At 39.2% G+C, this 21,317-nt stretch overlaps 1 protein-coding gene across 1 annotated transcript in view; it reads right to left on the reverse strand.

Moving 5' to 3' along the window:
* Positions 1 to 20,298, reverse strand: part of SVEP1 (sushi, von Willebrand factor type A, EGF and pentraxin domain containing 1) — a 105,720-nt gene extending 85,422 nt beyond the window's left edge. Inside the window, exons 1-3 of the mRNA XM_017728281.1 lie at positions 20,277 to 20,298; positions 18,029 to 18,310; positions 16,665 to 16,841 (exon numbers count right to left, since the gene is read on the reverse strand). Coding sequence (XP_017583770.1) covers positions 16,665 to 16,841; positions 18,029 to 18,310; positions 20,277 to 20,298 — 481 coding nt within the window. The remainder of the gene's footprint in view (positions 1 to 16,664; positions 16,842 to 18,028; positions 18,311 to 20,276) is intronic.
* Between the last annotated feature and the right edge of the window lie 1,019 nt (positions 20,299 to 21,317).

A 21,317-nucleotide genomic window follows, 5' to 3' on the forward strand; every position in this document is an offset into this window, starting at 1 on the left:
GAGTTTGGGATGTCCTGCAGTACTAGCATACAGTGTTGCTCAAACCTCCCTCCTGCTTCCAAAACCTTTCTGCTGCTGCTGTTGCACACTTAATGTGTGAGTGACCTCTGCAATGGAAGAATGTGAACAACATGGGATGCCACAGCTTCATGGAACTCCCCAGTCCTCTGCAACCTCCATGCATTTCGCAGCAACATCTCTTGGCTATTGCTGTAACCTTTTTATGGGCCATTCTCAGCTTGGGCCAGTAGGATTACAGACCACCACAACCTCTAAAATATACTTCACTGAACCCGCACACAAAGATCTTTAAGCTTGCTGCTCAAAGACTTTCCACACAACGGGCTCTCTGTTGTAGAGATTATGTCCAGAAATTTGTTGTCACATTTTAATTATCTTGGAAGATGGTTTTTCTTAAGATCCTCTATATGGTAGATTTTTCAGGTTGGCCACATCATGATTATGAAATGCCTTTAGAAAGATAAAGAAAAGCAAATCTAAACTTCTAGCAGATACAGTAATCTACCTTTCTGCAGTTTGCAACAGGTATGATATTACAAAAGAAAAAAAAAAAAGAAAATGAGGCAGGAGCATGCTAGGGTTACAAAAAATAGGCAAGAAAGTGGCTTTAGTTAAACATTTGACTTGTATGACTTGTACAAAGACTGCAAAGGAAAACCCTGAGCTTGCCTTTACGTGTAGGAATCAGGGAAAGATTTCTAAGTCATAGCATGTTCTCCAGCTCTTTAACATCTCCTATTATCCCCAGCATGTGCTCTGCATTAATTTCAGACAGCATTGAGCCTGCTCATCCATCTACTCTTTGTCAGTATTTTTTAAGCGTCCTTCTCAAAGCAACATGATTAGCAATTTAACAAGCTAGATGTCTGTTCCTGTTTGATGTATTTTGCTCCATCTCCTTAGTGGTTCTACAAATTTCCTCTAAAGCAAGGGCAGCAGGCTGAAACAATTCAGAAGTTTAGCTGTGTCTCTACATAATACATAGAGGATGGTTCACTCAGACCTTACAGTTGAGGTTACAGACAGCGAAATTGCAATATTCCACTACCAAGTAGGCTGCAGCATTTGCCATGACACTTAGAGATGATTTAGCTCTAGATTTTTAAGGACTTCAAACAGTCATAACAAACTTTGAGAAGAAAAAACTTTTTCTTGATGAAAATGAGAATCTTGGATCCCCTCCCATGAGGCAGAAGATGTTGCCTGGAAGGAGATCCAGTCCTTGGGTGAGCATCCCATCCTAGTACTGCAAGCATACGCGGTGTGGAGAACAATCTGCCTGCTTGAAGAATATAAGCCCAAGAGACACCACAGCTTTTAAAAGTTAGGATGCCAACAAGAAACTTCTCCACAGGGAGGGCTGCCTGTGCTGAGCATCTCTGGGTAGCTTGGGGCCAGCACATTTACACAGGATTACTGCAAAGCAATGACTCTGAATGCAAAATACCCTCCTTGGTCATAGCAGCAGTATTGAGAATATATAGACAATCCATTTATGCCCACTTTTAAAACTTTTTTTGAAAAGCAGGCCAAGTATTATATGTTTAAAGCTTGGTGAGTGCCTTAAACAGATTCATACTTGAACCACACTTGCATTGCAGGGACACAGAACTGTGAGATGTATTATAAATGTTTTACAATCATAAAAATAAAGACTACTGATAAAGATTACTACATATACTTTTACAGAAGGTAACTTTTCTTTTTGTTTCAAAGCATGTGGCTTACTTAAGAATAAGAATAAAAATCCAGATTCTATGCACTGTATTGTAACTTTAGAGGAAGCCTACCCATGCTTCATTCAAACAACAAATTCACAAGATAGATCCTGACAACCTGTAGTACCTATATACAGAAAAGTGCAGTACCTATATACAGAAAAGGCACTCATGTATTGAAATTAAGCTCTTTGGGTTTAAGTCTTGGTGCATTATAGACAGTTACAGGTTTGCTGTTTGCATGGACATAAAATCCAGCCCTGGTGATACATTTGGAGGAGATACCCAAACATACATATGCCTATCAGCTACAGATACCAGTTCACACCAGCACGACTGATTTTTAGGCCTTGAATATTGATGTATGTTCTCATGTCCTCATGTATTTCTAGAAGCTATAGTGCTAAAAGTGTAAAATTAATTCCAAAACTACAAAAAGGCTTTTTCTGGGAAGTTAACTCAGTTAATGTTGTGAAGTTTGCTATGCAAATAAGTATTATTTATGAATTTATTTGCAGGCAAGTAAAGGTTTTATGTCTAAAACTTCATGCACAGTGAGACCCTTATACAAAAGGGGAAATCCAATAAATTCTGAAAATGCTTTGCTCAGAGCAGCACTGCTGTACAATAGGCTTCTTTGGACATAGTATTTATCATAATCACAGACACACATTCCTCAGCAAACCTTGATCACTGCTGATGTGATAGCATATGCTACTCTCAATAGTACTGTTCTAAGTGCCCTGGATAGCTTCCTGCGATTTAAGTATATAAACACTGGAAAAGAGCATCGCCATCCTGTCCTAGATGCACTTGTTTGCCATTATTGCTGTGAAGTTACACAATCGTTTTTAGAAAAGCAAATTTAAACCCCCCCCCCCTAAAAGCAGACAGAGTGATGTAAAAAAAAATTCATTAAAGACAATCCACACGTTTTGTTTGTGCTACACATAGTTGAGAAAATACCTGTTTGAGAGATCTAGTATCTGTCTTGTCTGAAGGCACTGGAAGCCCAGGGTTCTCTAGACCTGGTCTAACCATTGTACCATGCATCAAATAACTCTTCTTGTCCTTTTACCCTTTCAGAAAGGGTTCTGGGTCAAGAAGGAAAAGAGAAGGACAAGAAAAGGACATATTTGCAAAATCTACCACCTACCTCCCTAAGAAGAAGGACTAATAATCAGCAACTGGTGCCTAAAGGGCTAAAATGATCCCTAGGCCAGATCCCAAGTGATGGCTGTTAGATACGGAAGAGTGGAAAAGCTCCCCTGGGCTGCAGTCTATGCTGCTCAGCTAACTGCTCTGAGAGCTAGAGGCACACACTGGGAAACAAGAAATAGAATTCCTTTATCCACAGCTTGAAAGATGGACTACTTGGCAAGAGAGAAGTCTGAGCTGGGATGAAAAAACTCATTCTTTAACAACTCCTAATGTGCTACACCCAGAGGAATCTGGACAGAAGTGAGAATCTCCACTGCCTGCGACCCCTTGGACATGCTGCAGTTACCACAATCCAGCCAGCACTTGCTCAGCACAGCTACACTTTCTTCCAGAAGCAGGGAGCAAGAGTCTCATGTTACAGCTAACACAACACATCACCTTCTCCTGGGATTGCTCAGTATAACAAAATAAGGGAGAGGGTTTAGAAGCCGACAAAGCACGTATCCCAAGCTTCACAGCACTGATAGGTCACTGCAGTGAAGAATGTGCTTGGTGGTTCAAAACCCATTTCCACTATGTTCAGCAACTTGAACAGTTTTGTGTTCAGTGATTCTTGGGACTTAATAATGTAACCAAAAATTACTCTCTGCTCAAACTGAATGAGCAAACTGGCTTTCCTGGTAGAAGCAAGTTGTATAAGGAATCCAGCAGTAGTCAAGAGACTCCATATCCTCAGATTTTCTCATTCTCATTGGTACAAAAACTGTGAATTTTCTCTCTGGCAAAATATTAACAGAGCCCTGTACATTCCTGAATAATAGTCTAATGAGAAATATTCCTTTTCTGCTGTTGCTTCCAACACCCACTCCCAACAGCTTCTGTGCATATGATCCTGGAGTTAAAAAAAAACCCCAAAAAGCCAGATACCTATTTCTGCCTCCTTTTCTGAAGATCAGAGTAGTTCCAGTGCTCAAACACAGTTGGGGAATGCAGCAAGTAAAAGTTATTATAAACAGGAAAGAGAAGCTATTTCTGCCAGACCCTCAATAAACTGTCACTACTGCATTAGGTGCCAAACTTGGCCTCTTTTCCACATCCCTTATTTTCATCATTAAGTATACTTTTCAACAACAGTGATTATACTCCTATTAAGTAACATTTCTGAGCACTGAAGATAATAGCACATGACTGTGCAGATGGAGAACATATGTCACTATTTCCATGTTTATTTACTTAGCAGCCCAGGGTAGGAAACAGAGTTTTTGGTTAACTTAAGACAGCTGAAGCACATGCAATAGCTCAGGCCAGTAATCAGGCAATAAAAAGTGGTGGTTTTGCCGATTATTTTTTTACATATTGTGAAACTACCTCAACTATCCCTGCATAGAGTTCAGTAAACTGTTGTAATCTTGATGTTATAGTTCCTGCTTAATTCCTGGAATCACTACTGATACTCATGATTTACTGTGAAAAATGCCATAAATCCCATTCTCCATCCCTCAAGCAAAACTCTTATGGAAACTGACAGGATTCCCTGAATTCTTTTGATATTATCCAAATATGTATATCAAAATAAAGTCTTGTTTATGGAAAGCAAGAGCACTGAGATAACAACTAAATCACTATGCTCACTGTTAACTGCTGCTTGCTCAAGAAGCACTTGAAGTGACTGCTTCTCACTTCATTTTCCCCAGTTGTCGCCTGCCTCTCACTCCTTTGCAAGATACAAAAGATGTTCTTAAGAACACATGACTCTTGCTAAAGCAATGTCTACTGCAGGAAGAGGGTCACTTCAGATCTGAAGAAAGGATTTTTAAATACTTAGTCCTGTGGCTGCCAACAAAATTAACATTTCTGCTACAAAGGCTAAAAAAAGATGAAAAATAAAAAAGATTATCTTGCAGTGTCTTAACCAAATACACAGCCTCAGACCTCAGTCTAGTGAAGCTTCCTTCTGTGAAGAACTGCCATTGAAAACATTTCTGAACCATACTATTCATCCCCCACTAGACAGCCACTCTGCAAAGACCTAATTTTCTGCAATGCTGGAGTTCTCCCATAGAGAAGGAATCCCAGGGTAGCAAGTTGTGTTTCTAAGACCCCTCCTTGCAATTTGGTCAATCAGTATGACAAAAGGTGCTAAAGTAGCGCCTGTAAGTAGGGAAACACCAGCATGATGTTGTCTCAAGAACTGTCAGGTTCTCAACCTCTCTGCACATCTAAGTGAAACTGAGGTCTCTGTCCCAGTTCTCCAAATGTAATTTTTCCACCTTGAAAAGGCAGAATGACTTGTTCTCTTTGTAAAGGGCAGCAAGACTCTTTGCATGTTTTGTGAGAAAAAAGGTCTGCTACACTTCTGGTCCTCCCTTCTCCTTTAAATAAATGCCCTTTTTCTAAGCTCTTTTGCCATAAACAAGACCTTACACATCTGCAGAGATGGAGAATAAGAAGGAGGGAACACTGCTAACTGCAATCTAAAGCAAAAAGGAAAAAAAGGTAAGCATGCCCAGAGAAGGGTAGTAAAGATGGAAAAGGGTCTAGAGCACAAATAGCTGAGGGAGCTGGGGATGTCTAGCCTGGAGAAAAGGAGGCTCTAGGGAAAATATTATCACTCTCTACAACTCCCTGAAAGGAGGTTATTGCCAGCTGGGGGTCAACCTCTTCTAAGTAGCAAGCTACAGGCTGAGAAGAAATGGCCTCAAATTGTGCTAGAGGAAGTTTAGGTTGGATATTAGGAAAAAATTTTTCACCAGAAGGGTTGTCAAACTTTTGAAGAGACTGTCCAGAAAAGTGGTGGGGTCCTCAAACCTGGAGGTATTAATAGATGTGTAGGTATGGTACTTAGGAACACGGTTTAGTGGTGGACTTGGCAGTGTTAGGTTAATGGCCAGAACCAATGATCTCAGTCATCTTTTCCAACCTAAACAGTTCTACGATTCTATGAGTACTGCAATGGAGTATCACTGCTAAGCAGTGAAAAAGGTAGGCATGAGGGAACACTCAGCAACTGTGACACTAAAGAGATACTGCCAGAGGGTCCCTTAGTGTCTGAGGCAAGTATGATCTCTCTCAGTCCAAATTTTGTGATCACATTACTTCGGTTCTCAGGAGTTCGGACTGTGAGCACAAGGTGAGGTACTGGTCCACTTAAAAAGCCATACATGGACGCAGCTTGGCTACTCTCACTGATGAAGTCAAGTCACTAAAGAGAACTAAGTGTCCTTGCCTTTGTGCCACGACCTAACCAGAACCCCTGACATGACCTAGCCAGAACCTCTGTGCTACCACTGGGACAAGTTTTTAAATGTTTTTGGCCATCCAGGAAGAATATGGGTGTTTACAGAAGTGTAATGTTTTAAAAAAGGTATTGCAATTCATAAGGCATTTTGAATTTCCATTCAGAAATAAAAAAGAGCAAAATTTATATATGTGTTTTACTCCTCTACAATTCAAAATGGCATAAAACCCTCAAATGATGGGATTTGCAAGTGACAGCATATTTTGATACAAAGTTGAGGCAAAGGCTTAGGCTCTAAAATGAGAGAAACATTTGCATTTCATGTGATATTCTTCACCAAGCTGACATCAGAAATAGGCCTAAAGGATCAGAGTATGCTTAGGCATACATACTAATATCTCTGTGAGACAGAAAATAATGCAAGTCCAAAAGAAACACCAGCTTAACAACGTGTAGCTCTTCTGGTATATGACCATGAGGCTTGGTAAGCACTACTTACATCCTGTGCTGACACCTTGACTCCTCAGAACAAGGCTACTCAGTTTCCCACTTTCCTCCTTGTATGTAGAAAAACTTAGTCCTGTGAACTGAGTTACTTGACCGACTTTTACAGTATTTCATATTCCTGCAAGAAAGCCCCTCTTCCATGCCATCTGTTTTGAGACTCAAGGCACCACTGTGTCACACAGGGGTAAGAGATGCAGAAGATACAGACCATTAATCTGCTGCATTTAAAGTTGCTAGTGCACTTCCATCCTTGACTGGACTCCCCAGAGTGGGCACACACGGTGTTGCTGATGTAAGTTGCACTCCTATGATGCTAAAGTTATTGCAGCAGGCTTTAACAGGCTGACATTCCCATGCCTGCACAGTTCATGGTGTGCTCTGAAGTCAGCAGGTGGGTGATGTGTGAAATGAGGAATAGAAAGAGAAAACACAATAACAGGCTAACAGTTTCTTCCAGAGCTCCAGATATTTTTATACAGTCATAAAACTCAGAATATATGTTTTTAAATTCATGTGACTTAGAGTATTCCCACCTGTAGGTGCTTCTGTGTTCCACCAGAATACTGCCTCTCTACAGTTTTCAATACCACCTATGTGTATTTCCAGATATGAGTTTCACTAGGGGAACACAGTGAGAATTTAGCAAGCACTTTTCTGCCATAAAACCAAAAACCAGAGCTGACGCGGAGCTTGACAATAGTCAGAGGAATGCTGTACTCTCAATTAATCTGTGAAGTTTTAACCAACGAACAGGCTGGAGTTAATGGCAATAATCTGTAAAAAAATGACATGCAGTATTAGTAGCCTCAACGCAGAAAAGTTCTTGTACTTTATCTTCTGGAATTTTTGTTTGAGAAACAAACCCCATGCCACAAGGAGATGGCAATTTTGCATGGATACTTACTAGCCTATATAAGGGAACACCCTTTCTTTGAACTTTTTTGGGGCAAAAGTTTGTCCTTTTTTTTTTTGCTATCTTCAGAATGTTTCTTTTGATGTCAGGGAAAAAAAAAAACCAGCATATTTTCTTAATGGCCAGGAGAAAGATCTCAAGTTGTTAAAATAAGTGCAGGTCTGTGTAAAATCAGTGCATCTGCCCATACCTACACAGATGGGAGATTTTTGCCGTTTCTCTAGGCTTTACACTGCTTAAAACCTGCAATTTAGTGCCTAATCTTATAGGGTTTTGTTTCAAATCTGTCAGGCCCAAATTATATCTAAATGACATGACTATAATTAGACCACACACTGCTTTCCATTAACTATGTTTTACTCACTTCTGTATCATCACTGTTTCCCAACTCCCCACCAGCCCCAAGGTCCATTCATTCTTCCTAGTCTTATTGACTAAAAATTCTCCTATTCAATAAATTTCAGTCTAGGGAGAAAAAGTTCAACTTCTCAAACCACCTTCAGGTGCCAGTTCTACTACAACATCTGCATTGGAAGTATTGAGTTGTTGTTCTGGCTTTGTTTTGCATGGTTACAAATGAAACCCTAGGGTTTTGGCCTGAAGTGGTTCCCATTTCTACACAGAGTCCTGATTCTGTTTTCATCAAATCACCAACAAACCCAGTAAAAAAAAATTTCCTGTTTCACAAAATTGATCTGTGCTGCTGCTTTCTCATTCCCTAGGGACCGGATCACACTCCACTATGCAGTCAGCATTGTTTCAGGTTGAGAAATTTGGGCTACCTGCAGCAGATTTTAGGCCGATAGAAGAAAACATGGGTGCTTATAGACAGTCAACCCAACTGCTCCATTCCGGCTGCTGAGTACTTGGCAGATATAATCAGTTTATAATGGAATATCTGCAGCCTACATGCTGTGATTCTTCTCCAAGATGAGTGTGCTTTTGGACCCTTTTCATCACAGTGTTTTTTCCACCATACGCTTCTTGGTGTCCATGGTCTTTTCTTGAGTGGTACTAGAATGTGAAGTGCTTCTGGACACCCGTGGGTCTGAAGAAACAGAGAATGTGGGAGCAAGGAGCACAACTGCAGAGGACAGAGAGGGCTCTTCCCTGAAGTAATTGTGAAATGATCTGAGGAACCTGCCAGACAATTTTCCACAGAGAGCACAGAGAAATCAGCTGGATGGGACTGAACCAAAGAGGCAGCAGAAAAACAATCTCATCCCTTCTCACTACGATGTTTATGCTCTTATGAGGGTGGTAGACAAGTGAAGAAACCTCTATATTGCTTTTCAGGTACACAGTCCTTGAAAGGCTTTGCTTACGTCAAAATCTGCAAACAAATGACTTATTCAAATGTGGTTATGATTGATGAGCTTTGTGCACCTTTACTTCTAAGTTTTCTTCCCCCTCTCAGTAAGACCAAGGCAAGTAACAGGTCACCACATCTGAACATTTGCAATTGCTGCAAATTGCATTTTTTACACAGTACTATCATATTGGGAGAGAGGTAGATAATTTTGTTTAAAATGTTGAAAGGAACAGTAGTCTTTCTTACAGTGAAAGCACTTTGCAGTATTCCCTGGCTTGGGTAAAGTAAATTTCACAGCATAAGGCAAGACAAGGATTTTTTTAAAAAAGGAAATATTCCTACACCTCACTTCAATGTGAAACTGATTCTGAGAGATAAGAGTCAAATTTGTTTGACAGTGTGACAAATACACTGTATACAATCCATCAAAATCCAAATGTAGAGACACAGGGGATGCCTGATTTTGTCACAATGAGAGTGCTATGCTCAAGTCCAGTTAAATGAATCAACTTTGACAAGACTTCCGGTGCAACTTTATGACAATAGAAATCATGATACTTATGCGCAACCTCACAGGTACTAAGATTAAAACTTGCAAGTTAACTGTAGTAATTACTTTCTAGGAATTACTTAAGTAGTTAAATGTGAAGCTTCAGAGCCTTGGAGACCCACCGGGAACAAAGTAAGTAATTAAAACAAATTTTAAGTCTCTTAACCTCTCTCCTCACTTCAAAATTAACACTTTGCTGTATACTGCTATCTCGTTTTGTCCTTGATGCACTGTTTCAAGAATTTAAATCTTTTCTTCTCTAAGACAAAAGTTACTTAAAAGCTCACAGAACGCTAAGATGTCTGCTTTTAATTTGTGAGATGGCACAAATTCAGGAACAATATGTCTATGAAAACATCCTGGCTATGTGTTTCTGAAAAGGCAGTGAAAGTAAGATGACACTATGTGATCCACAGAGGTAACCAAAGAATGTTGCAGTAGAAAACTTTTCATTAAGGATTTCAAGGGACAACTATTCCAGTAAATGCCTGCTATGATGCCAGTCCCAATCCTAAAATAGATTCTCAAATCTGCAGGACCAGTCAATGGCTTATCAAAGGCCCTTATTAAAATGGTTTGAGCCTAAACTGTTTAAAAATCAGCGACAACTGGCTGATGAACATTTTAAGCAGTTAAAGACGGCATGTCCGGGGCAGATTTTGTAAACCACCACTTCTCCCAGGACTGCACCACCGAAAAAGGATGTTTTCATACCATGTACAATCTCAGTGAAGGGAGCCTGCTTTTCATCCTGTCTAGAGTCTCAGGACAAAGCCCAGGCTTAAAAGTAATGGTTTTGCAGTCATTTAATGAAAGGCTAAACCTAGCAGGTACTGTATTTACACTTTTTTTTTTAACCTTTTTCATTAGAATGACTGCCTGAAATGTTTACCTTGTGGACAAAGGACACATGGAGACAGGCTCCGTGGAGAGCCTAAGTCCGATTGACACAGAAAGCTGAAGATTATTTCTGTGTCATGTCTATTTGTAATCAGAGTATGGTTTCTGCATCTCTCAAGCCCTCCAAGTGGTTGATTTTTTTCTCCTCAAATTGCACCTATGTTCTGGAGGCTTTATTTTCATGACATTTGGAGATGACCAAGATATATCACTTCGAAGATAAGGAAAAAAGAGTAAGTTGTATATCACTTTCTAACATTCCAACAAATTTATTTCAGACACAGTTCTGTACTTAATAGGAAAGAGTCTGGTTTAGCATAGAAACTTATTTTCTAAAGCCTCAGATGACGTCTAGATGGAAAGGATGAATCTTTTCAATACTATGTACAGATGAAAATTATATCTCTGCTTTTCTGGTCTGCATATGTCAAAATTGAATCTGGGTATTCACCTTCACCCTACAACTTCATTTGTTAAAGAAATTCCTCAGAAATGGTGCAGAAATGCAGAGAAAACTTTTTTGTTGGTAGATTTTTTTTTTCAGTTTTTGGGTTTTCTTTGCTGCGACAGTTCCTTTAAAATTCAAGGGGGACAAGTTACGTGGTACAGAGAAAAAAAACCCCACATACCATAGAAACATCGTTACCCATATTAGATATCATGTTACAATTTTTACTTTTGCAACAGACGATTTATATAGTTGACACACAAGGTGAAGAGTCACTCAGTTCCAAGGACTTGATCCAGATCACATTGATAGTAGTGGAGATACTCTTACCCACTTCAACCGGCTTGTCTAAACTACAGATATGGGGAAAACCCACCTGCAGCTTCATGTGCTAGTTATTTACGTGAAAAAACCTGTACCAAATTGACTAAGAAAACCCCCTTTTTTACAATTTTGCAGGCAAAGTCCTTGTGGATCGATATTAAAACTTTTTTTTTTTTTTTATGGAGAGCTCACTGTCCGACTCTACGGTTTGTTTAAGAGTTTTTCTGATGGACTAAATCTGTCTTTAAATTCACTGCCAGAAATGCTCCATCTTCATAAAGCAGGTTGTACAGGCGGCCAACAAATGACTTTGTGTCAGAAGTCACTTAAAAAAACAGCAAAGGTACTGTAGGATCATGCAGCTACCTCCATCTCTGTCAGTCATTCCCACAAAATAAAAAAAAAAAACCAAACCAACCCAAAGCCTCTCCTGATATGAAGAATACACTGACAGCACACTTTTAAATTTTCAAACCAAAGGATTTATTTCTATTGTGTGCTCCATTTTGAAAAATCTTGCAGCATCCAGTTAAGTTTTTCCCTCAGCCTTGCTTTGCTTCCTATAGCAACAAGCAGGAGAACCTGTACCCTAATTTCCAGAAGCAAGAGCAGGAAATACTGCACTTCAAGGGATGAATTTATGAGAAAGCAGATTTAAATGTAAAAAATCTGGAATAGCATGTCTGCATGCTTCCAGATGTGTTTATTTTGCACACAAAATATTTGTAAAAGCCATTTTCTTCAGTCCTGTTTCTTACATTATTGTTTTCAGTCTTAAAAAAATTTTTTAAAGGTAATCAACCTACTAAACTTCTGTAGCCATGCCTATAGTATCTGGTTTTTATTTCCACCTTTCTCATCCACTTGTCTTCCAGTACTCTCAGCAGAAAACCACTGGAAAACTGATTTACATTTCTCTTGTACTCACCTCTTATGATGTTATGACACCCTCACTAGAAAAACACATTTACATTTCTTTTGTATTTAACCATCATGGTGTTGTCCTGAAACTCTTACCCATAAAGACTCACAAGATTTATAAGAAACAGAAAAAAATACACAGAATGGCAACAAGGAATATTTTTGCCAGTGTTAATTAGGCATCAATTCAGCATTACTTAGTTACAGGCATTTTGCATCCTTGCTCTTGGTTTAGATCCCTCCTCCTTACATGACAGCCAGGCATTTTGACACAGTGTATTCACAATAGAACCTCTGTGTATTGTCACAGATGGAAAGCCACTCAAAAGAGGCTGCAACAAAGGAAGACTAAATTACAAATAATAAAGTATACAAAAGTATCTCATCCCCCCAAAGGGTTACAGAAATGGGATCATGATTAAAGAGCTGTTCAGTAAAAGGGGCGAATCACATGTTGACAGATGTTGTACACAGAGAAAGGTCTCTCCAGTAAAACTTTTCTGTCTCTACAGCAGGTGAGTCTAACTCCTAAGTCTTTCCAAACTGTGAAGGTTTTGAAAGCATTTAATTAAGGCTTCATTAAGCACATACATCCCAACTTCCTTGCAGATGTAAAATTTTTATTTGCTTCCTTGTTTTGGTATATCAAGATCTGCAGGGTTATATGACACAAAATACCACACTAGCAGCCATTTGACACTTTGAAGAAATGCCCCTTTTTCAATTTATCAGTTTTCATTGGCTGCAGGTCTTTCAGAGAGCCCTCTTTTACTGACAGCTAAGTTAGAACTGAAGAGTGTTTTTTTGGCTTAGAAATTAAAAGCAAAGGAGAAGAGAGGAATCAAAGCAGACTCCCACCCAGTTTTAAGATGTAGAATCAATGAATGAAAGCATAAAATAGCACTGCTTTGTGAGACAGCAAGAAGCTAAGTTCTAAGAGCTTGAGAATCTGCAGTTCCATAAACTAATTCAAACCTTCAGATTCAATAGGAAAATTTAGCCTGAAATCTTACTGTGCTTGGAGACATTATCAACACTCTTCTTCACACTACCTTTCTTGCTTTCTTTTCCCTCCCTTTCTGTCAGAATCTCTGTACTGTTGGTGGTTTTCCTCCAGATCCATGGTAGGCACTTACTGAAGAGTATAGTTTCATTAACCCAGTAACTCCTCTAGGGCAGCTAAAGAAATACCTCACATAAAGAAATATTGAGAAAGGGTGATTCAGCTTCTGGGGAGTAGAAGCTCCTGTCAAAAGCAAGGGAGGAAGGAGACAGCATGGCAGCAGAAATATTTACTTTCCTTTGACTAGACCATTGGACACACCACCGGAATTAAAGTTCTTCCTGTGTGACTAAGAAAAGAACTCCCAGTAATACATTAAACACAGAAGTTTCTTTCTAACTAGAAAGATAGCCATTTTATGAACATCAGGTTTTGTTTTGCATTCTCAACAGGAACAATCCTGAAAACCTCATGGAAAAAATGCTCAGATGAAAACTGGCTCCTCAGTCCAAGAAACCACAAAATGCAAATCTTCCCTGCATTGCTGGATGTACATATCCCCGGTTTAAAGTCTTTTCAGTAATGTGTTCTGAATTAATATTTGTTAAAAAAAAGGAAAAAAAAAGTTAAGTTTTCACATGTTTTCATGTTTCATTGGAAAGGCTCTTCAGAAATCTAATCTATGTGGTGTTTTGAAGCCAAAACTGTTGCCCTTGTGGTTGTGCACATGATTACTGATATGCTGCATATTCCTAAATAAAAGCCTAGGCAACCTATTAAATATTCATGCATATGGTGGAATTCAATAATTATACCCAAGCAGTGAGCTAAATATAAACAAAAGAATGAATAACCAGCCTAGACTAGAAGGAATGAAGTTACTCGTTCTGCCCTGTGAGCTGCACATCATCTTTTTGGATACCTTGTGCTGCAAAAAATGGGGTCTACATGTTAGAAAAAAGAAACTAGTGGTTGTAAGACAACAGTTTCCTAACCTCCCCAATAACTGTGATGCTTCTTAGGAGTAACTGATGAGGTGAACATGATGAGTCCCACCTTTATCTGCATCATCTTGAACCTAAAAGGTCATCCAACCCAAGAGACTGCTTAAAACAGAGCTTTCCAAGGAGAGTCCTACTGAAAAAAAATTGTGAAAAGGCCGTATTAAAGACATAGATTCTAATCTCCTAAGAGAGAGAAGAGGATACAAATGGAGATCTGGACATTTGTTTTACTCTCCTATGAAAGGTGCAGTTGATTTGAACAACTCGCCTTTTATTGATGAAATGGAAAAAAGAGTCTTAATGAAAAATCACAAGATTTATTTTTGCTGCCTTCTGTATTTTTCTTTGGTTGTCTCTAGTTTGAACCTCAACATTTGTAATCAAGGAAAAGAAGGAGAAGAAAAAGTGAAGAGTTACTGAAGAGGAGGTGTTTATGCACTCTGCAATACTTGGGAACTGGTTACAATCCTGTCTCCATTTTTCCTCTCTCTCCCTTCCTTTGCCACAATCATCACAGATGTCTCTGGCCACATGAAGTTCCCAGTGTACGCCAAGAAGTTTTGTTTGGTTTGCTTTTTAAAGTAGAGAACAGTCGGTCTGTTCTTCCTTCAGTCGCACATCATCAACAATATTACAAAGAGTGGGAGGGGACACTGAATTTCTGCTTTTCAGCACAAAGCATGTGGCTCCTATTTAGTTTTACAGAAGCTTTCTAGAGAGTGTTTTCTGGTAATTATGAAAGTAAGAAATTGTTAGGATTTTACATGTTATTCTGATGCCTCACATTTAAAACTACAAACAACAGTAAGGTGGTATAATGAAAAGCACAAGAGCATACAGAATATAACCACAGAGAAGAAACACAATAGCAAAAATAACCTACCTCACAGAAAAACAATTTCCCTCTTAATTCAAATTCTTTTAAAAAAAAGCCTTACTGTACTAGGGAAGCATAGGCTAGTGGTGTATCTTCAGGTTTTGCCAAAAAATGCTAAAAATAGTCCAATTAAAATTGAAGTCCTGTCACTGTAAACTTGCCACAAATCCTCCCGCACGTTATAGAGTGACGAAAAGTTAAGATGCATTCTTAAGATTCCTTATGCTTTACAAATCCACAGCTATGCTCAGATGTGAAATGTTAAAAAAAAAGGTTGAAATCCTTTTCAGAATAAAAGATTTCAAAATAGGCTGTTTTAAAGAACATGTATTCTCTTTTTTTTCCTGTCTGTCTTGAAGAATGCAAGAGTTGAAGAGAGAATACATAAAGAAAAGGTTTGAGTTACTTAGGTCAAATTCTCCCTAAAGTACATGTATGCAACTTCAGTTGCCATCACAGAGCAGATGGCTGCAATCATCAGCTTACTGGCAGTGTATCTAACACCAGACCCTCCTACAAACTTATTTCAGAAGCACCTACCAAAGAAGCAAAATTGAAAACTTTTGTCTGCAGCTGCAAAGTGCCCATTTTAAGAAATCTGACATTTACCATTTTTGGTGGCACTTGAAATGTACACTTACCCCATCAAAAGACCCTTTCATGTAGAAAGGGCAGCTCTAAAATGATGGTCCTGCTCTCTTTAGGAACAGCTCAAAGCAATATTTAATGATACAAGCTACTGATAGAGGCAGAAATGCTGTATCTATTCTGTTCATTGCTTACTATGGCACTCAAAGAGAAGGAAAATTAATGACAAAAGAAAAAAATACGATGAAAATGTGGTCTAAATAAATTAGAATTGAAAATAAGCAAAATTGAATAGTGTATCTGTTTAGAATTAATTGAGCACACAAGAACGCTACAGCTACTTACATAAAATACGATTCTGATCCAATGTGCTGGTGCTGACATTGATTCCTAACTACATTCCTCTACTCATATTGCACTCAAAACCCAATGAATTTCTGCTTACCTACTGAAAAAAGGAAAGGTATTCCAGAGGAACAAGTTGAATTACAATGTGATAATTGGCAGGGAGTATAATACAACTTTACAGATCAACTTCTGCAAAGAAGCGTAAACTGTTGTTATTTTAACAATACTTTGAATGCATGTGAGTAAAAGGGCTTGTCCAAAAAGTAGTAGCAAAACCAGTATCAGTGAAATGTCCCAATGACAAGCCTCTGCTTAGTGACTCAAATGTTTTCTTCCTGTATAGTAACTGGAAGTCATAATTAGAAATTAAAGCACATTTACATGACTGTAAGTTTTGCTCAGAATTTGTCCTGCAAAGATCCACAATTGTAGGCCCCTCTCCAAACAGGACAGTTTGTGAAAGTTCGTCATGAGGGAAAAATGTACTATGAGCACTTGAGGGAAAAAGATATTACCTCAGACTTGGTAAACTCATAGTCACAAATTTCCGGTGTGCTGTGTTTCAGGGAAGCTTTACTTTGTCAGAGGACTTGCCCTGTTCTTATCTCTTTCCTGTGCATCTCTTTGAGCTACTGCTGAAGACGAGGTATGAGGTGAGTTTGACTGCTAGAGCTATTCTATGTCTTCAGCCAGAGAGTTTTCCAGAAGCCTTGGAAGCATTTTGATGCAGGTTCATAGCCATAATCCCAAACACATCTTTTAGCTCTCAGATAGATTAGCCATGTACTCAGACCATACAGAGAAATCCAAATACTGAGACACGAGACTCACCTGTACATTCATGTTGTAGTCCTTTACCATAGTATCCTTTTTCACAGATACACTCGAACTGGCCAGTGTGAGTGCCACATTTACAGCTTGCCATGATGTCACAGCAGTTTTCGTTTGCCTCGCAGAGGTACGAACAATGCGATATATCTTCTTGGATATAGCTGCCAGAGGGCAGGTCTGGAATTGTATCAATTCATTAACAAAGAATTCAAACAAAAGTAATCCCACCATCTCACAATATATCATTAGTGAAACATTTGTTAAAAACCCTAGGCTCCAGTTCCAAGTACTAGTGGTGGCAGCATGAAGCAGAGCCTTGCTATGCTCAGCATGCGAAAGATTGGTGTCCTTATTCTGGAAAAAGGCTCACTGAAATCCACAGTACACTCAGATTTTCTCACTCAGCTTCATTGGAGTCTAGCACTGCCAGAATGCAGTCTCACTGCCAACAGAAGCTGTTGAGACAGCTTTTACCAGCTTTGGTGGATGCCATATTTGGCATCAGAAGAACATTTGGTCATGGCATGTAAAACCAGTTGGTCATATTATAAAATAAAAATCTTTGGCACATTCACATAAGCCAATCCAACCTTACCTGGAACAAACAGGCTGGCTACAAAGCACCAGAAAAGCTTATTTTATACCGCTTATTTTAAAGTAGCACAGTTTAAAAAGTTATAGCAAATAAATTCAAATGGGTAGCCTGACGCATGTTCTAAGCCTCAATCAAGCAGTACTGCCAAACAAATGTTTAATCATGAGTTCTCACTTGCTTGTCTAAACCTACTCTATTTTTCAGGAAGAACCTTTTTTTTTCAGAATATAGCAGATTAAAATAGGGCAAAAACACAGTCCAAACAACTTTCCACCTCTTCCTCTTTCCAGTTTTACTGAGTCTATAAGGTCATAAACTCAAATTGTATTGACCCTTACACAGAGAGATCTCGATCAGTTCTGAACAGGTTTACTGTTGTTGCTGTGTGAGATATCCTAAAGGTATTAAGTTTAGTTCTAAGGTGTACATTAGATGCCTCTTGTACCTGACTACAAGGTTCATCCATTCAAGCACAAGCTACACTGGGCCAAGAACATAGTCTGCTCTTCACGGACAACAGGAAGAGCTCAATGGATATAAATATGTATATACATCAGTGAGGAGAATTTTGCTCACATCTTGTTGGTGATGAGTTAAGCCAGATAAAGTTTATCCTTTTAACTGAGGGACAAACACCTCTGCTAGAAAGTATGAGAAAAATAAAAAGGCAATCAACACTACATGAAATGTAAATGCAAGACAGTACTGGAGATCTTTCTATTCAGACCTCTCTGCTCCCTGTAGATGTCTGAGGTTAGGACATTAATACCTGCGTGAAGAGCTCTGCGTGCCAGAGCTTCAAATTCAGCGAAACTGTGAAGCAGATAACAGTGATCTTCTTTTGGATGGGATGCCATATCATTCAGTTCTCGGATATTCCCTTGCCATATTCCAAAGGTGAAGATCTCCACTCCAAGTTCACGCAAGGATGCCGCAATGGGTCTTGGGTCTCCCCCATTGGAATATCCATCAGTAATGAGAAATATCACTTTTGTAGCATTTCCACGGGCATGCCGTAATATTTGCTGGAAGAGAAAATGAAATTGCACACCTCAGCAAAGGGTTAAGAGTGATTGATCTGTACACTGCTTCCTCCTTTATATGACTCCTTTTATTTGAATTATACAGCTAATTAAGCCCTTGCAAGATCACCCACTATAACAAAGGTCAAACATCTGCACATGGAGTCTGTGGTTGAAGAAGGCCAACCACTGGGTCACACTTTAGGTGGTCACAGTTTGCACAATCACAGAAACCCTGACACAGTATGAAATGAGACACTCTTCATTCTGATTGATCAAGTTCAGATTGCATCAGATTCAGCAATGATTCTAACCAGAGCTTAACTGACTTTTTTCAGACTGAAGTTTAAATAGGTAACACAAACAATTGAAATCAAGTGCAAGACCCAAAATACAATCTAACATATTTTAATGTAATCTTTTGTTTCGATCTACTAAACTATAAACCCTACTGCTGATTTATTGTGAGTCCTCTCCTAAGAAGCATTTGGACTGTTGGTTATTTTAAACCCAGCATAACATTCCCCATTTGTCCCTGTTGAATGGTGCTTTCTTCCCTTACAACGGTTTGCTAAGATCACTTTAGATTGTCCATCATGGCCTTAAAAATGCCTGTAGTCCCTTCCACCCTGCTGCTCGCTCTTTCTAATAAGTTCACACAAAGCATGTGTGACACTACTCAGTACTGCCTGAGTGAGAACATGCCCCATAGGTTCCTGCCCATTTCAACCTTCCAGTCTGACAATGCAATAGTGCTAATTATTCTCCAAGTAAATTTGATTGTTGGATGAGGAAGAGCACCAACAAGAGGCCACACTATGGAGTTACCATGCTGATGATTAGCCTCTGTCTGTCAGAGCATTGAGTAAATAAGGGATGACCACCAACTTCCTAAATGTGGCCAGCTGCTGTCCACAATCCTGAAGCAGGGGATTGTGAAGATGTATTTTCTCCATCCCCTGGGAACTTACGTAGAAAAAATTAGATGCAGACTTCTGATTTGGTAGCAGGCAAATTATGACCCTGTTTATTTCAAGAACAGATTGTACCATGCTACAATCAATGCAGAAGACCACATTTAATAAACCTTTGAATGATACTCCAAAAGTCGTGTCATTGTATGATGAGTAGGTAAGCGTGCTTAAGACACCCTTAACGAGCACAAACTCCAAAACCAGAGATCAACCAAACTGAGCCATTTTATTACAAAATCTTTGTGTTAGTCTTATGAAGTAAAATCGTCTGGCTTTCACCTCATCCAAAAGCTTACTAGCTAGGCCAATCTAAATAACCTGCAGAGTTTTTAAACCCCTTCTCAGCAAGCCAAGCCACATTTCAGGACAGTTGGATTTTGATTTGTCAGTTCACTGATTTCAGGTAGATACTAAGCAAAAACATGCAACACACACCATAAATCAAAGCACATACCATTGGCACTGTGGTCTGAGAGACTGCCAAGCAATGTCCTGCTGTTGGGCTTGATTTTATTACTACTTGTATGCAAAACCCAAAGGGAGTGAAACCAAATTCTCTTGCAGACAAAAATACCCTCCACAAATCAAACTTATTGTTCCTCATATTGCTTAAGTCATAAGTGGAAAACCAGAATGAAGTGGGAAAACAGAATGAAGTGGGAAACCAGAATGAAAAGAATCAGGAAGAAAAAGACATGACAAAAGGCAACATGAAGACAAACAGTAGGAAAAATGTACAAATGCCTCAGTTCAAAATGCATTCTGAAACTGACGCTCTAATACAAGTGACATTGCAGGCAGAGAGGATAGTGCTGTTTATAATTAACACATATAATTAACATATTTAGCATTAACTGTGCTATTTTAAAATAAAATATAAGCAACTTAAACTTCTATCCAACTTCTTAAGTATTCAGGCTGAAATTCTCCACTCAGGATGTTTGTTTAAAGCTATTTCAGTAAAAATGGCCCTTTTTTTTAAAAACAAGACAAGGAAAACACGTGTTCCATCCATACTCACTTGGTTTTGGCAACTGTAGCATCTCTGAGCTCTGGAAAAAGAACCTTCAATCTGCAAATCACATAATAAGCATGCAAGAATATGCCCCAAATATATGCAAGTTGTGGAATGTGTGTAACTGAGGAAGAAACCAAAACTTAGACAGGGTTAAGAGACATAATGGAGATTGCCAGTGCAATTCTCTGAAGATTCCACCTACATGCAGATTGCTCCAGCAGAATATGATTTCAGCTTGCGATTGTGTCATAACGTGTACAGAAGGGGGAGCAAAGCTTTATTTTGGAAGGATATGGCTTGGCAATTTCAGTAGTATCCTTCAGCACTGTTTCCCTTAGTGCATGACAGAAAGCTTCACACACTTTGCAGATGAAGGTAGTGGATAGCATTCCACATTGCCCTGGTTCTTCAGCAGTTAATGCTCATAATCAGTAGCAATCAAACTTCCACGTTTTCCCTAAACACAGAGACAAGTCTGCATGGACAGTGAACAAATGAGCTTGAGCCCCAGTAGTCTAGACAGGACTGCAGATATCTCAGGACTATTTAATTCTGACTAGTAAATAAGCAGGGATTTTTGTTTTACAAAATTAGTCTGCTACAAAAGCCCTCTGAAACTCCTGAAACACAAACATGACTTTCCATGTAATCAAGTTCCGGGTCCCGTGAAAAATTGCTTAGCAAGCCCTTTTAAAAGATGTGTGTTTGAGTAAGTGGAAAGCCATCTTTGAGGAGCAAACGACTGTTTTTGAGGGGAAAATATGCCTTAGCTACGTGACCCTCAGGTAATGCAAGAGGCCAACATCTTTTCTGTCCTCTGCATCTCAAAGGGTAACCGCTTCTTCAGGACAGCACTTCTGTCACACAGACACAAACTGAGCCAACAGGTAAAAGAACAGGAAGCTGTCTTCCTGCTACCCAGATGACTTGAATACTCAGGCACCAGGGAATCTGACTGGAGAAAAAGACAGACAAACAGACAAGATTGCTACACATTGCCCTGAGAAATCAAACAAAACAAGGCCACTGATCAGCTTGGCCCTC

Source organism: Corvus brachyrhynchos, unplaced genomic scaffold (genome assembly GCF_000691975.1).
Source record: "Corvus brachyrhynchos isolate BGI_N302 unplaced genomic scaffold, ASM69197v1 scaffold90, whole genome shotgun sequence".
Classification (NCBI taxonomy): Eukaryota; Metazoa; Chordata; class Aves; order Passeriformes; family Corvidae; genus Corvus; species Corvus brachyrhynchos.